The sequence below is a fragment of the Eurosta solidaginis genome, chromosome 5 (assembly GCF_040869045.1).
Source record: "Eurosta solidaginis isolate ZX-2024a chromosome 5, ASM4086904v1, whole genome shotgun sequence".
NCBI classification, from domain to species: Eukaryota; Metazoa; Arthropoda; class Insecta; order Diptera; family Tephritidae; genus Eurosta; species Eurosta solidaginis.
Genome location: NC_090323.1, coordinates 188,740,022 through 188,754,906, shown reverse-complemented (window position 1 = coordinate 188,754,906; position 14,885 = coordinate 188,740,022). Strand labels below are relative to the sequence as shown.

Here is a 14,885-nt window from a genome sequence, read left to right as displayed (position 1 = left end):
GGCCTTAGAATTAAAAATAAAATAGAAATATACATATATTCAAAGCAAATTAAAACAAATTTAAAAACCCTTTTAACCCAAATTAAAAAACAAAAAAATTAAAAAAATCAAAAAAGTTAACGAGGGTATAATAAACAAATATAAATCATAAAATAAGGAAGAAATTAAAAAAATTTAATTATATTAAAAATTTAGAAAGGTAGTAAAAATTACATAAGAAAGGAATAACAAAGGAAATGAATAAAAATTAACAAAATGTTATAAAACAAACAAAAAATATTAAAAAGTAAGTACAAAAATTTCATACGGAAAGAAAAAAGTTAAAAAGTAAGAAAATATGATGAAAACGAAACAAACACATAAAAACAGTTCTATAAAGAAATTACAAAAAAAAAAAAAACAAAAAACAAACCAAAATTAATACATTAAAATTAAAATAAGAAAATTAAAAGAAAAAACAAGTTACAAAAGGGGAAACAATATAAAAAACACAAATTTTCAAAAATAAATGAAACTTAAAATAAAATTCATTAAAGTATAGAAACGAATGAAAGTAAGAATGAGAAACTAAAAGTAAAATAAAAAAATAAAAATTAGGGTGAAATAAAAAATATATAAGAAAATAAAAGGAGTAATATTAAATGGAAAAAACTTAAAGTATTAGGAAAAGTAAAAAAATATATAAATAAATATTAAAAATAAATTTTTTTTAAATAAATAAGTGAATAAAAAAAGCTCAAAAATTATTTATACATATATAGTAAAATAATAAAAAAAAAAACAAAAAATAAAAAAGAATTTTGAAAGTATGAAATTATAATAAGAAAACCAATTAAAAAGGAAGCAAAAATATATGTAACAAAATAAAAGGTCAAAAAATGTTTAGAAAAATAAAAATAAAAAAGGAATGAATAAAACGAAACAAAACAACTTAGGAGGCAATAAAAAGAAAATTCAAAAATATTACGAAAATTAAAATGATATTTTACACTAAAATAGAAAAAAAAAACAAATAACAAAAGGAAAAAAAATTATTGAAAAAAAATATAGAAATTAAAAAAAAATATATAAAAAAATTGAGTATACATTTTAAAAATATATAAATATTGTAACGAATTTAGTGCAATTCCGCTTATTCCAAATCTTCTGCTAATGTGCGAATCACTAAATTGTTGAATAAATAACTTCAATATTGAATAATGCAAAAATGGTCTTTATTAGACTACTTGAAAATAACATTTATACTTCACAACTGATTGCTTGCTTAAATCAAACTGAGTGTCGTGCCTCAACTGTTGCTGCGTTTATACTGTGCGGTTTCCTCGTTGACATATTTCTAGGCGCTTCTATTTCCAGAACTTACTAGTTAGTTATCAGCTATAAAATTACTCAGCTGTAACTACAGATGCACGATTTATAGCAAAAATGATTGCATACTTTTGGGAGTATCTCAGATATATGCATGTGTTTGTGCGTTATTCTCCGCTGCTTGTATGGACATATGGGTAGACATAATGATTGATTTGTTGATGTGCATACAAATCACTGCTATCGGCTTAGAGATGATAGTACCCTTAGTGTTGCTAATAATTCAATAAAAGGCGTGATATACTTACCTCCGAAGAGAATTCAAACCGAGCTTCTCTTCCAATTTACGTAGTTATCCTTTATAGATTTTCCAACAAATTGGCGGTACGGGGCCTATATATTTAATGCTGACTTCGAACGGCATCTGACTTTTCACTGCGAAGCTTTTCATGGCAGAAATACACTCGAAGTGTTTGTCAACTCACTGCTAAGATGCGACCCCGCTTAGAAAAACTTTGTTATAATTGAAAGAACTTGCTTCTAAATTCTTGACGTGGCTTTGTCCGGGAGTTGAACTCAGGATTTTCGGTGTGGTAGACGGAGTAACCTACCACTACACCACAATAAAAATAGAAAAAAAACTTTAAGAATACATTTTTTGAAAACTTTTAATTTAAACGGTTATCAAAAAAGAGAATTAATAAAATTCAAAAATTTAAGACTGCTCTCTATTTCTTTCCAGATATCCAAATTCCTTTTTTTTACACCCAGTCCATTTTTTTGTGAATTACAAAAACTACTACTTTGTGAACCCCTCTAATTTTTTGCCACACAATTTTTATATAAAAGTGTTTTTTTTGTACATTTAGTTTCGAAATTTTTTCAAAATTAGCCGCTTTAGTTTTTTAATCAGTTTGCTTGAGAACTCAAACTAAAGTTTTTATTTTCTTGATGCATGTTTTTAATAAATATGTATATTTAATCAGAAAAGTAAAAAATAATTTTGTTTTTTGTTATGTTTATTTTTTATTTTTAAAAGTTCGCTATCTTGTCTTGGCGATTCATATGGCTTTTCTTATGACTGAACTCTTTCGTCAATGGTTATCTTATATTTTTGTCAGTTAGCTGTTAATTTACTCCACAGTTAACCAACTGCGCGGAGTTGTTGGGAGGAGTGCACACCTTTGTTGAGCTGTACAAATGTCGGAACAAGAGCGCGTGTCTGACCGCCATTTCCCCTTTGGTATAATAAATATTAATATCATTTCAAAAAGCTTTCATTGCTGCGTATTTTCGTTTTGTTTTCGCTTGAGTTTGTATTTGCTTGATTGTCTGTCTTTTCCCCTCTGGGACGTTTAATTTGTCATCGGTGCGCGTCAATAATGAAGTTACGGCCACAGCCTTGTCTTTTTCTGTATGCAATTTTTTCTCTCATTACCATTTTCACAGTTCATAAGTAGCCTTTGTCATTCTTTAGTTGTTGAAACAGTTTTCTGTTAATTGCATAAGCATAAAAACGGAAATTGTGTTAACTTTTTATTGTATGGAAATGCATTTTAAATTAGCATAGTTAAAAAAGTTTTTCAATTCAATGGTTTAAGCGACTGATTGGTTTCATTATTATAAATAAGTATTGAAAAATACTTATATAAATAAATAAATTGTTTTCAATGTATCTTCATTCAAAAATTTTTATGTACAATATGCGAACTCAATTATTCGTTTTTTGGTGATGGGTCTGATTATCTCTTCTTTTTATCCAGTTTTATTCTTTGATCCGTAGAATTGTGAAAATTCCATCAAACATGATCGAAAACCACCTACCACTGCTACAACAACAACAACAACAAAAACCACCTAAACCTATCAGGAGCTTTTTGAAACCTAAAAGGCCCTTCTACAGCCTCCACTCTTCTTGCTGTCCTTATGCTCTTGAAACCTCAAAAGTATAAAAAAGCAGCTTCAACCGACACAATTGAAAATTTAAGTTGTTGGATGCGTTGGATTAAAGGGCTAAGAAAATATGTAGACGTTATTAGAAATGAGTTAAGAGTAAGTGTTTACATTCCATAGCACAATTGTACTCTCATGAGAAAGTGCAATCACTTACAATTTTTGTGCGCCCATGGTTTAGAGCTACTTATGTCCCAAGAACCACTGTAGTAAGAGCTTGAGGTTAATTCTCATTCTAGGTTTATTCTAAGAACTATAATAAAGGTTATCACAAAGTTATTTACTTTAGTTATCTGGGGGCAGTAGCTGTTATAGTTGTAATTGTAATTGTAAGTTGAACTGGGACCTTTTCAGACTACAAAAATAGTTTCAAAGTTTCTTCAACCAGGGCTAAATTACCAAAGATGCAGATCTCAAATAATGTAAAATAGCTGTACGAAAGGCATACAGGGAATAATGGATTTAAGCTCGAGTCAGACAGAATTTTTGGCATTGGATACACTATTCTCATAAAAATCGAGCTTTTACTCGGACTCCACTTTTCAGGGGAGGTGGCTTGTTTGTTTTTGCTATACTCAAGTTTGCGAGCTAAAGCTGGATAATTTGTTTCTGTAGCAAAAACAAACAAACCTTCTGTTACTCAGAAACTCGAGTCTAAGCAATTGTTCACTTTTCATATCCAATTTTCAGTCAGAAAATCATGTCCATACATTAGGCCCAATGGATCATGGACAAGTTGATCACCATAAACATTGGAGCTGTAAGTAAAACACATTCACCAGCCATTAGTTCTAAGAAAAAATATAAGGAAGAAAGCTTTGTGGGGTATTAGTGAGTTTATAACGTCAAAAATATTAAGGGGCGAATTATGTTTAATGCAATGCGTAAAAACGACTAATTTTTTCTCGGGTGATCAAAAATTCGTATATTATGTCGAATCCGAAGGGCATCTGCAAGGTAGATGAGTTTTCACTGAGAAGCTTTTCATGGCAGAAATACACTCGGAGTGCTTGCCAAACTCTGACGAGGGACTACCGCGCTTAGAAAAAGTTTCTTTTAACCGAAAAAACTTGCTTCAAAAAGTTTGATGTTGCTTTGTCCGGGGCATGAATCCAGGATCTTCGGTGTGGTAGGCGGAGCACGCTACCCGAACACAACGCGACCGAAACCAATATTCCCTGAAAATATAACAAGCGGAACTGCCCCGAATTTCAAATTTCGCTAACGCTAAAACTCCATCGCCAAAACAATCTAAAACAGTAACAAGCGCGCAGAAAAGTATGCAACATGTAGTATCATATGGCCGCAAGGAATGACCACCTAAGAGTATAGGAGTTTGGCTGTTATTCCTAGTGACTATATGTTGTTAAATGTTGCATATTTTTCTGCGCGCTTGTCACTGTTTTAGATTGTTTTGGCGATGGAGCTTTAGCGTTAGCGGAGTTTGGAATTTGGATAATTTGAGCGTAAAAAATTCTCGTCGTATTTCATTCGCTTTTTTAAATGCTTCTATGTATAGCATACATTTAGGCATATCATAGCATAGCATACTTTTAGGCGTAGCATAACATACATTTAGGCGTCGCTACTCTTAATAAACTTTGGAGCTTGCTATCCAACGCATTTGCCGCTAATGGCACTTTTTAAGTATTAATTTGACGATTGCAGAGTGGAGCAGGCAAAAATATGGCAACTTAATAGTAACAGTTGTAATAAAAGTTAATAGCAATGATTACTCATGCTTACCAATATTACTTAAATACATACTTACTTAGTCGTACTTATAAGTTAGTTTCATTTTATTTATTGCTTGTTTTGCATGCGCTACAGAGGATACATTTAATTTAAACTACTATTAATTTATTATAATCTTATTTATAATCTTTTTAATTCATTTATCTCTCTTTTTCTATTTTTTCATTATATATTTTTGTGTGCGTATTAAATTTTGCAACTTTAACTACTACAACTATTGCTTGCTTACAAACAATAAACAAATTCATATTCTATGCTGTTTGCCTGCTATAATCATATCGTACATCGTGTCGTATATCGTAACACAAATTATATATTATAACGTATGTGAATATCGCTTTTGAAACATCATTTGTGTACCGTAAATTGTATTATTGTAAACATCATAATTTACCATTTGCGATTGCGTGGTCATGTACTGCCAACTCGCATTTGCAATAAAACTTGTATATGCGTTATATTTGTTTGTATGTTTATATATGTCACGCTGTATTATGTGCATGACTATTATTTTGTGCTGTCGCTATTATGAATTTGGCTGCATCCTTTGACTGCTTCAACTAAATACTCGTACATACATATGTACGTCCTGTTGTACTTTGGCGCCTTCCCGCCCATTTTCATTTGATAACGCTCGCCGCCGCAACATGTGATGTTCGTACTAATTCAATCTCAATCTCTTTGTGCTGTTTGTTGTGCGTAGAATTTTGGAAAGCAAAATAAGGTTTGTTTTTATTATTGTATTATCTTTGTTTTTAAATTATTATAACTTTATATATATGATAGATACATATATTTCGTTGCATATTAACATTATTTCATTAGCCTAATTTAGTTATTGAAGTTGATTTTGTAAAATTTTCATTTATTTTAAAATAATAAATATTTACAGCAGCGAACAGAAAAATAGCAATGGCAATATTTTTAAAATTTCGTCAGTTAAATTCTGTTTATTTTCGATGTTTAAAAAAAATCAATCTCAAAAACTTTTTCATAACAATTCGTAATACTAGGTTCAAACACACACCAAATTGGCAATTTATACTGTTTGGGCAATTTATTACGCAATTTGTCATATAATAAATTGTAATAATAAATTGCCAATTTGAAAAAAATTGCGTAATAAATTGTTTCAAATTGCAAATGCAACATTGTAAAATGTGTTTATTGAGTATATTTAAACGTCAGTTACGCATGGCTGAACTATATGGTTGGCTCATCTCATCAGCTGATTTTATGTCTTTCATTTCACTGGAGTAGGGATTGTCAAAAGAAGATGGCAAAATCAAAATGAAACCAAAACATTGAACACATTTTCTTACAACACACAAAAATTTCAAAGTTTTATGTTTTCATTCCATTCCATTCACGTAATACCAACACGCACATTTTGACAGTCTCAACAAAGATATGTTGTTACTGTAGAGATGAGCCAACCAGCTATCAAATTACTATTGTGTAAGCTAAATAGAGTTGTATGAACACCACTCAATTTAAATCGAAATAGCCTCAATTTATTTTTCTGTTTGAACATAGTATAAGATCGAGAAAAATTTACAAAAATTTCTAACTAGTTATTTAGAATTTCCCTGACCTTTTTCGACTATGCAGTTTTGTAGCCCAATCAAATTTAGTTTAACAAAGTACAAGTAATAGGGCACTCAAAATTTTAATTAATTTTAGAGAATATTTTTTTTCCAAGGGTATTATAGATATTCTTATAATCTTATATATAAATAGACAAGATGAAAAAATGTGGAACCGTTTTCTGCTAAACTATAATTCTAAGGTATACAAATTATATATGTATTGATAGGAAATTTTGAGCTGCACTGTTATCCATAAATAAAAAAAAATTGAAAAATCATTTTAATTTAAAAAATTTAACATAAAAGTCACACCACTACACATGCACTTATTCATACTATAGACACGCTGTGTGTGTGTACTTGCTTTTTGTGTACTATGCTGAATCGTGAGCATGGCCGAGGAGTTGCTTTGTACACAATAAAAATGGAACAAAAATACATAACTGATCATGCATCAAGTCTATTTGCTTTCCTTTCCTGTCCTTTCCTTTCCTGTGGTTGAATTTCAACCACTGGGCGAACTCTAGTATATATTCATATAAAAACAAAAAAATTCACACTTTGTATGTAGAAAAATCTTAAACAAAATTTAAAAAAATCAATGTGAATTTTGAGGTCCTCTAACTTATACTTTTATAAACTAAAATTGGTTGGGCTACAAAACTATCTACTCCAAAAAAATTCAGAGAACTAAAAATAAAATGTTCCAAATGTTCATAAAATTTTCTCGAATTTTATCGAAAACGTTTTTGAGATTAGTTTACATAGTTACAAAATTCATTGAAGTTATTTCAAAAAAAAAATAAATAAAAATAAAAGAATTTAGTTGACGAAGTTTGACAAAAATTTTTCTATTAAATATTTAATGTTGCCATTTTTTCTGTTTGCTGCTGTAGTTGTTTGTTTTAATTCAACTAATTTAATTAAAATAACTTTTAAGTTTATTACTACATTTTCATTAAAGTGATGTTCGTCAGCATCCTCTAACTATAGCATAAGGTTAAAAGTGTTTCCTTTATAAGGAGAAATGTGTTTTGTAAAAACGATAAGCCATCCGTATAGCTTAGTCTTATAACGAAAACAAGTTGACGGCTGCGTAAAATATCACCCCATCTCTGCTGTCAATGCGAAACCGCACGATCTGAGAATATTTTTCAAAAACATTTCTCAGAACTTGTATCAGATATTCTTGCTTCAGAACTTGGCTGAGGAACGCTCCGTCTCTGATTTTTTTTTTTTTTTTTCATAAACGTCCTAGCTAATATAAAAATTAATTAAAGCTCAGATGGGGTGCGTTTTTAAAAATTCTGTAAAAGGCTGTTCTTCAATTGAGTTCAGTAATAGGGCGCTATTTAATGTTTTTCTGACGTATATTATTTTCGAAAGGGCAGCCGTGGTATTCCACTCAGCAGTTGAAGTATAAAACAGCCCTTGAAGCTAGGTATTCAAACAATGTCACTATAAATTACACTCTACAACAATTTGAGAGTAATTGATGGAAGTTGCTACAAAATGAAATGTTCCATAAATATATTCGGCGAAAAATTTCACTAAGGGTGCACTGGGACCAAATCATGTACAAATAACATGAAAACACTGCGAGAATTGAAAAATAACATTTTGCGCCTTAAAATATGCAACTTTTTTTTAATGATTCACGTATTGACCTTTTGTATAAAAAAGTGGTCGTATACTTCAAGGGAAACCATAAACTAGTTTTTGTCTATGGCCTTCGACGGTACAAATATTTTCTCTCAATGCTCCCTTTTCTAGAACATTTAACTCTCTAAGTTACCTCTTAAGTGTTACCATATGCGATCCATTAAGACCAGAAAAAAGTATTTCGTAATAAAGGTAGCGGGTTAAAATATTCTACAAAATTATTCCTCGTGTTTGGACTCTTGTCGGCTGAATGTATAATAATTGTTAAACAATTATCAGATAAGTAGGGCAAAGACAAAGATAAAGGATGGATAAAAATAAAGATAAAGATATAGGAAGATAAAGGCAAAGATAGATAAAGGTAAATATAGATATATGGATAGAGCAAAGAAATTCTACGTTACATTAAGACACCAAATTACATTAAGTCCCCCCAACATAATCTATCCCAGTCGAATCAGGTGGAGATATACAAACCACATTGATACCTACATGTGAATCGTCTTTATAAAAGTTGGCGTAGTTATAAGCTGACTCTAACCATTTTTATTTCTTTTGGAATTATTTTCTTTTGCTTTGGACACATCTTCGGGCCTCTAGAAACCGGTTTCTAATTGCATAGAAGAGTTTGTCTACAAATTTTTAAGTAAGCCTTGGTTCCTTTAGTTTTTTTATAGACCACTTGTCAGTGATTCGAATTAAGGCTGTGAAGCATCAATACCAGTTTTTCTATCTCTTGAAACCCATTTCAGCTTCTGGTATTTAAAATAGTCTCGACATCCTTACGCCAATTTCTCCAGTATTTTGAAACCGCTTTAGGTATATACCTTTTATATGATTAATTTTTTATTGCCCACTTTTTAGTTGTTCGAGCCTGGATTCACTTAGACCATTTTTTCCTATGCCTTGAAATCGTGTTTCGCTGTGTGCTTAAATACTTAATAATATTAATAACTAATAATTGTGTTAAAATCCGTCATCACTGATAGTTTAAGGAGCCAGGTTTTTCTCGGCCCGTACCACTACTTATCTCCTTAAATGTCAACAAAAAAAAAAAAAAAACACAATACACAAATTATTGGACATTTTTTTTACAAATCGTCCTTTTACTTCATCCAAATATTCGCGGTAGTTACAGTAATTTGGTATATAGGCTCCTTAGGCCTTTACCTTGGTATTGCCACTGAGGATGTCTTTTCAAGGTTTCCTGTTTGAAATTTTTCACAGTAAATGACATATGCCAATATGGATATCAAATGAAATATATTATTCGTCATATTTCTATTAAAATATTCCTTGGTACATATTGTGGCGAATATTGGCAGCTCTATATATTTACCTGGGTCGATTTGTATGGACGAAAGTTAACCTATATCGCGCCATCGATTTTTCGATAGGATTTAGGCTCAGGAAAAAAAGTTCCACTACGCATACCCAAAAAAAATAATTTTGAGCCTGCAAAAAAAAATCGGTTTTTCGACCAAAATTCTTCTAAATCTCCATAAAAGAAACTTTTTTTTTTCAAAAAACTGCATTTACCAATTTTGCATTTGCCAATTGACACAGAAAAAAAATACATAAAAAATGATTTGGAGGCTTGAAAATGAAAAAATGCATTAAAAATCGAAAAATCGTTGAAATTATATACATATATATTATACATACATAGTTATATGCTACTAAATAAATGCACAACAACAATAAAACAAGCAGCCGCACTTGTGTGCATGAACACATCAAAGTAAGCCATTTACACACATACATAGAAGGCGACGAAGAATATTTCACACACATAACCAGTAGCTTAAAGCAAAGATATTATCTCACATACACATATGTATGTAGTCATCAGCTAAGAGCAGAAGTTGTTGCTCACACATACACATGCATATGGGTAGAAGAAAAGCATACCCTACAGATATACATGTATATAGCTAAATAACCAATCATGAGATACAACTGTTCTAGAACATATGTTCGTGAAACGACTAGACCTTAGGAGAAATGAGCGAACGAGGTAACCGGGAGTATAAAAGCAGCGCAAGCAAAGGAATCAGTAATCAGTTTGATTTAAACACGCTTTTGTGAAGTATAATTGTACTACTCCCAAAGTAGTCTAAATAAACCATTTTGCAATACTGAATATTGGAGTTACTTATTCGACAGTTCAGCGTTTAGAACGTTAGCAGAAGGTGAATAATTATAAGAAATCCCCAGAATACGTTACAATATTTAGATAGTGCATTACTTTCATAGGCTGTATACTTAGGGGTTATCACATCGAACTTCATTTCACATTTTTTAATTAAGTGAGGATAACTGATATCGATTAATAGCAGAGAAAAGATATTTTACACTGTATTTCAATATAAATTAAATAAAGTGTTTTTTATTAACATGGTACATTTCAATATAAATATGTAAGCAGAGTTGCCATCTGGATGAAATTTTATATATAGGGAGCACGCTACATTCTAAACTCCCTCAAATTATTAATTTGCCACCTTTTTAATTATTTTTTAAATTAAATACATACTGCCAGTATTTCGATTTAAAAAAAATAATAAATAAAAACAAAAGGGTTGCCATGTACCTTAAATATAAAAATATCCAAAAATTGCTTGTTCAAAGGTATACAATTTGTACAACTGCATATCATGTTCCCGTACAATTTTTAGGCATAGTTAAGTCAAACTGATCTAAGAGTTACTAACAATTAAGTAAATTAGGTATTATGTACGTATGCATGTATGTGACTTTCTGCTTGAATAGTAAAAACTTTGCCGTAATCTCATCACCACATCAAACTAATACCGTTATAACTACCTACTTTCGCTTCGACATGCATATACCCTTTTTACACTTCCCTGCAGTGAATTACCAATTTAATAATGTTTTTATTTTTCCTATTTTCTTCCTCTTCTTCAATTTTGCTATAATGCTACCGCTAATCGGCGCAATTCCGATTTGATTGCTTTACTTCGACCATCCAATCAACCCAAACCACCTACAGACAACAATCGTTGCTATCGGACGAGCAAGCCAAAGAAGTCGAACAAATACTCTCAGCTGCGCCCACTGTGGGCGTGGCCGTTGCAGCTGTTGTTGCTACAGCAACTTCACCAACTAGCATTAAAAATCTAATCGAAGAAACGCAACACGCGGAAGAATCTACTCCAACATCACAGCAGGAAGCTAAAAAAGGGAATAAGGATACAATAACAACAACAACAAACGTAGCTGCCATCAAAGCTGATGGCGAACGTGTGATTTCGTGTGGAGGCGGAATTAATGCAATAACTGTCATAGTAGCAAAAGCCGACGAATATAACGATAACAACGTAGAACGTGTTATTTATAACGTCGAAGAGCGGCAGCGTGTGAATGATGATGATGATGACGACGACGATGAGGATGAGGATGTTGATATTGTTGGTATTGGTGCTGCACCTGCACACATTTTGAATGCGACCTTCACCAAAGCGGATAGAACAACACAAGTACAATCACAAAGTGTTGCAACAAACAAGGCCAATAACAATCATAACAGCAGCAGCTACAGCAACAACAACAACAACGGCAATAACAATTCACATGACGACGATGAGCCCGAATGGTTGCGTGATGTGCTTGAAGCGCCTAATCGTAGTCTTGAGAATTTGTTAATTTCCCGCTGTTCTGCCGGCAGGCGACAATCACAATCGGATGATAGTCAAAATAGTGGTGAAAATTTACGCGAAAATAAACATTCCGAGTTGGTGACAGCATCAAAAGTTGAAACAAGCTATGATGCAGACAATGACTCTACACTTTTCATACAACAACAACAAGAGCAATCAATATCGCCTAGTAATGCTCATGATGAGTCTCAAGACCAACAATCACTTTTGAATCGAAAATTTATACAACAAGACGATGAAAGTTTTAGTCCAACATTACTTGGACACCAGCAGCAACAACAACCTACGGGTGAATCTTTGCAAGAATCGATTGTTTCGGTTGAGTCAACACAATCTGATGCTACTCTTAATCAAACTACAACCATCGATGATTCGATAATCTCAAGTAGACATAATTCCACTTATTCGTTAGCTGAAGGTGAGCTACATTCAATTAATACAAATACTACAACAACTAGTCTTGGTGTGGGTGAACTCGACGATTCACAATATTATATACCAGAATATCCGCCAGTGAAGAGTAAGGAAGTTTATGTGGAATCGGGTGTGCATTACTTTGAAGATGGAAACTTTTGGATGGAAGTGCCTGGTAAGTGTAGTGTTAATATACAGAAATCTTGAATTGATCTTGAAAATATAAATATAAATATAAAACAAGTCTTTGAACGGAGCTGGGAGTTACTTTATGTTCTAGTTTCCAAACGATGTGCTCTAGCATTATCTTGCTATCAATAGGCCGGAAAGAATCCTCGCAAACTTCCGCTTACTCTTTTTGGAACTTTCTAAAACTCTTCTATAGATCCCAACATAAAGTCCACATATAAGAAAAAAAATTCGTCAGATCATGACATTTTTAACTTTCCTGAATCTCAAGGGAATGCCAGTGACAAAGGCGAAAGTCAGAGGCATCGTAATTTCATATAAGAAATTCCGGGACATAGTAACTCCAAGCTTTCGTGGTCCTTATATTTTACTGTCAAAAGACGCACTCTCTTAGGTGAAGTAAAGTTGAGTGGTAACTACCCCGGTAGGAGAGGACTCTCCTACAGCCCGCTAAGTCCAGTTCAGTTGTACCCATTCCCGTGTAGGATACGACTATAATCTGGAACTCAGATGATCCTAATTTTGACATAATTCCAGACTGTCGCAAGCTAGGTCAGGTATTCCCAGATTCCCCGCGACCGCACCACAGGCTAAGATATTTAACCCAACAAATGCTTCAACAACATATTTAGCACCGAACGTTTCTAACACGCTTTTTCAACACCGGGTACATCAGCGAACACTTTTTCAACACAAGACATTTTCAACACCGGACAAATTTCTTAGACACTTTTTCAACTCGGGACGAAGGCCTTGGGTAGTGTTATCGATGTTGATGGTACTTTACCGGATGCACATCCAGTACGTTCCGGTAACTAGCACCATCAAGGTACTAGCCCAACCATCTCGGGAACGATTTGGTTTGACCACATGAAACAAGGCCATACCACCCTCCCACCCCCTAGATCCATGAGGAAAGTGGTGTCGCCAGAGCCTCGGCTGTTAAAGAAACAGGATTCGCCACGGGTAGGTGAGGTTGACAATTGGCTTGGAGAAGCTACATATATATTGCGCTGACAACCCCTTGAAAGGCTTGCGCTACATATCCCCATGAATCAAATTGGTATTTTAGGCGCCTCTTACGACAGGCATACCTCCCTCGGGTATATTCTAAGCCCCTAACCAGCTGTGGGGTAAAGGCTAGTCCTGGAATGTCTTTGTGACCGTAGCATAATGAGCTTTGACCAGCATTTTTAATCCCCCGAAGCTTATCAACGGAGCCCATAGAAAAGATTTTGAAATGTCTCTTAATACTTGAGATTGAAATTCTGAGTGAAAGAGAAATATTGGTTGTTATTGTTGTTGTTGTAGCGATAAGGTTACTCCCCGAAGGCCTTGGGGAGTGTTAACGATGTGATGGTCCTTTGCCGGATGCAGATCCGGTACGCTTCGGTAACGCAGCACCATTAAGGTGCTAGCCCGACCATCTCGGGAACGATTTATATGGCCACATTAAACCTTCAGGCCATCCCTCCCTCCCCACCCCCAAGTTCCATGAGGAGTTTGGGGTCGCCAGACCCTCGTCTGTTAGTGAAACATGATTCGCCGCGGATAGGTGAGGTTGATAATTGGGTTTGGAGAAGCTATATATTGCGCTGGCAACCTGAAGGGTTGCGCTACCCAGCCCCTTGAATATGGTATTTTAGTCGCCTCTTACGACAGGCATACCTACCGCGGGTATATTCTGACCTCCTAACCCGGGGGTGGTCGCTTGCTACTGTTATTGAAGACCAAGAGCAAAGCACCTAATACTTAGTGTTATTCTATAAGAAGTTCAATGAGATATTTAACTCTGTTTCCAAGATAACTCCCATATTGTTTTACTATAAAAGACAGTCTCATTAATTTTAACGTTTCTCTTCAATTTTACAGGTCTTCTTGACTTCGATGACGATGAACACTCCTATCCACCAATACCAGTAAAAAAGAATACCAAAGTACGTTTCAGCTCAGGGCCCATTCAAGTATTTTCAACCTTTTCCGTAACGGACTATGATCGCCGCAATGAAGATGTTGATCCTGTCGCCGCTTCGGCTGAATATGAGCTGGAGAAGCGTGTCGAGAAGATGCATGTCTTTCCGGTGGAATTAATGAAAGGTCCAGAAGGTTTAGGTTTGAGTATTATTGGCATGGGTGTTGGTGCCGACGCTGGACTTGAAAAATTGGGTATATTTGTAAAAACCATAACAGATAATGGTGCAGCAGCACGCGACGGACGTATACAGGTGAGTTGAAATTTTCAAGTTTTGACATTGTAGGCTGTGTACCTAATGCATAAAGCTCCCTACATCTATCGAAGTTGAAAAATGAAAAACCATTTCGACAACTTCGATGG

The 14,885-nt window shown here is 33.6% G+C and overlaps 1 protein-coding gene and 1 long non-coding RNA gene across 11 annotated transcripts in view; one reads left to right on the top strand and one right to left on the bottom strand.

Annotated features, from left to right (window-relative positions):
• Spn (Spinophilin) overlaps nt 1–14,885 on the top strand; it is a 420,033-nt gene that overhangs the window by 374,949 nt on the left and 30,199 nt on the right. For 8 of the 9 annotated variants that reach the window (XM_067786895.1, XM_067786894.1, XM_067786893.1 and 5 more), the window contains 3 exons: nt 5,720–5,740; nt 11,281–12,536; nt 14,423–14,775. In XM_067786895.1, coding sequence (XP_067642996.1) covers nt 5,720–5,740; nt 11,281–12,536; nt 14,423–14,775 — 1,630 coding nt within the window. The remainder of the gene's footprint in view (nt 1–5,719; nt 5,741–11,280; nt 12,537–14,422; nt 14,776–14,885) is intronic. The other variant, XM_067786891.1, reaches the window with a different exon arrangement.
• Nucleotides 5,043–14,885, bottom strand: part of LOC137251908 (uncharacterized) — a 65,320-nt gene continuing 55,477 nt past the window's right edge. For both annotated transcript variants that reach the window (XR_010953390.1, XR_010953391.1), the window contains one exon: nt 5,043–5,702. This is a non-coding gene — a long non-coding RNA (uncharacterized lncRNA). The remainder of the gene's footprint in view (nt 5,703–14,885) is intronic.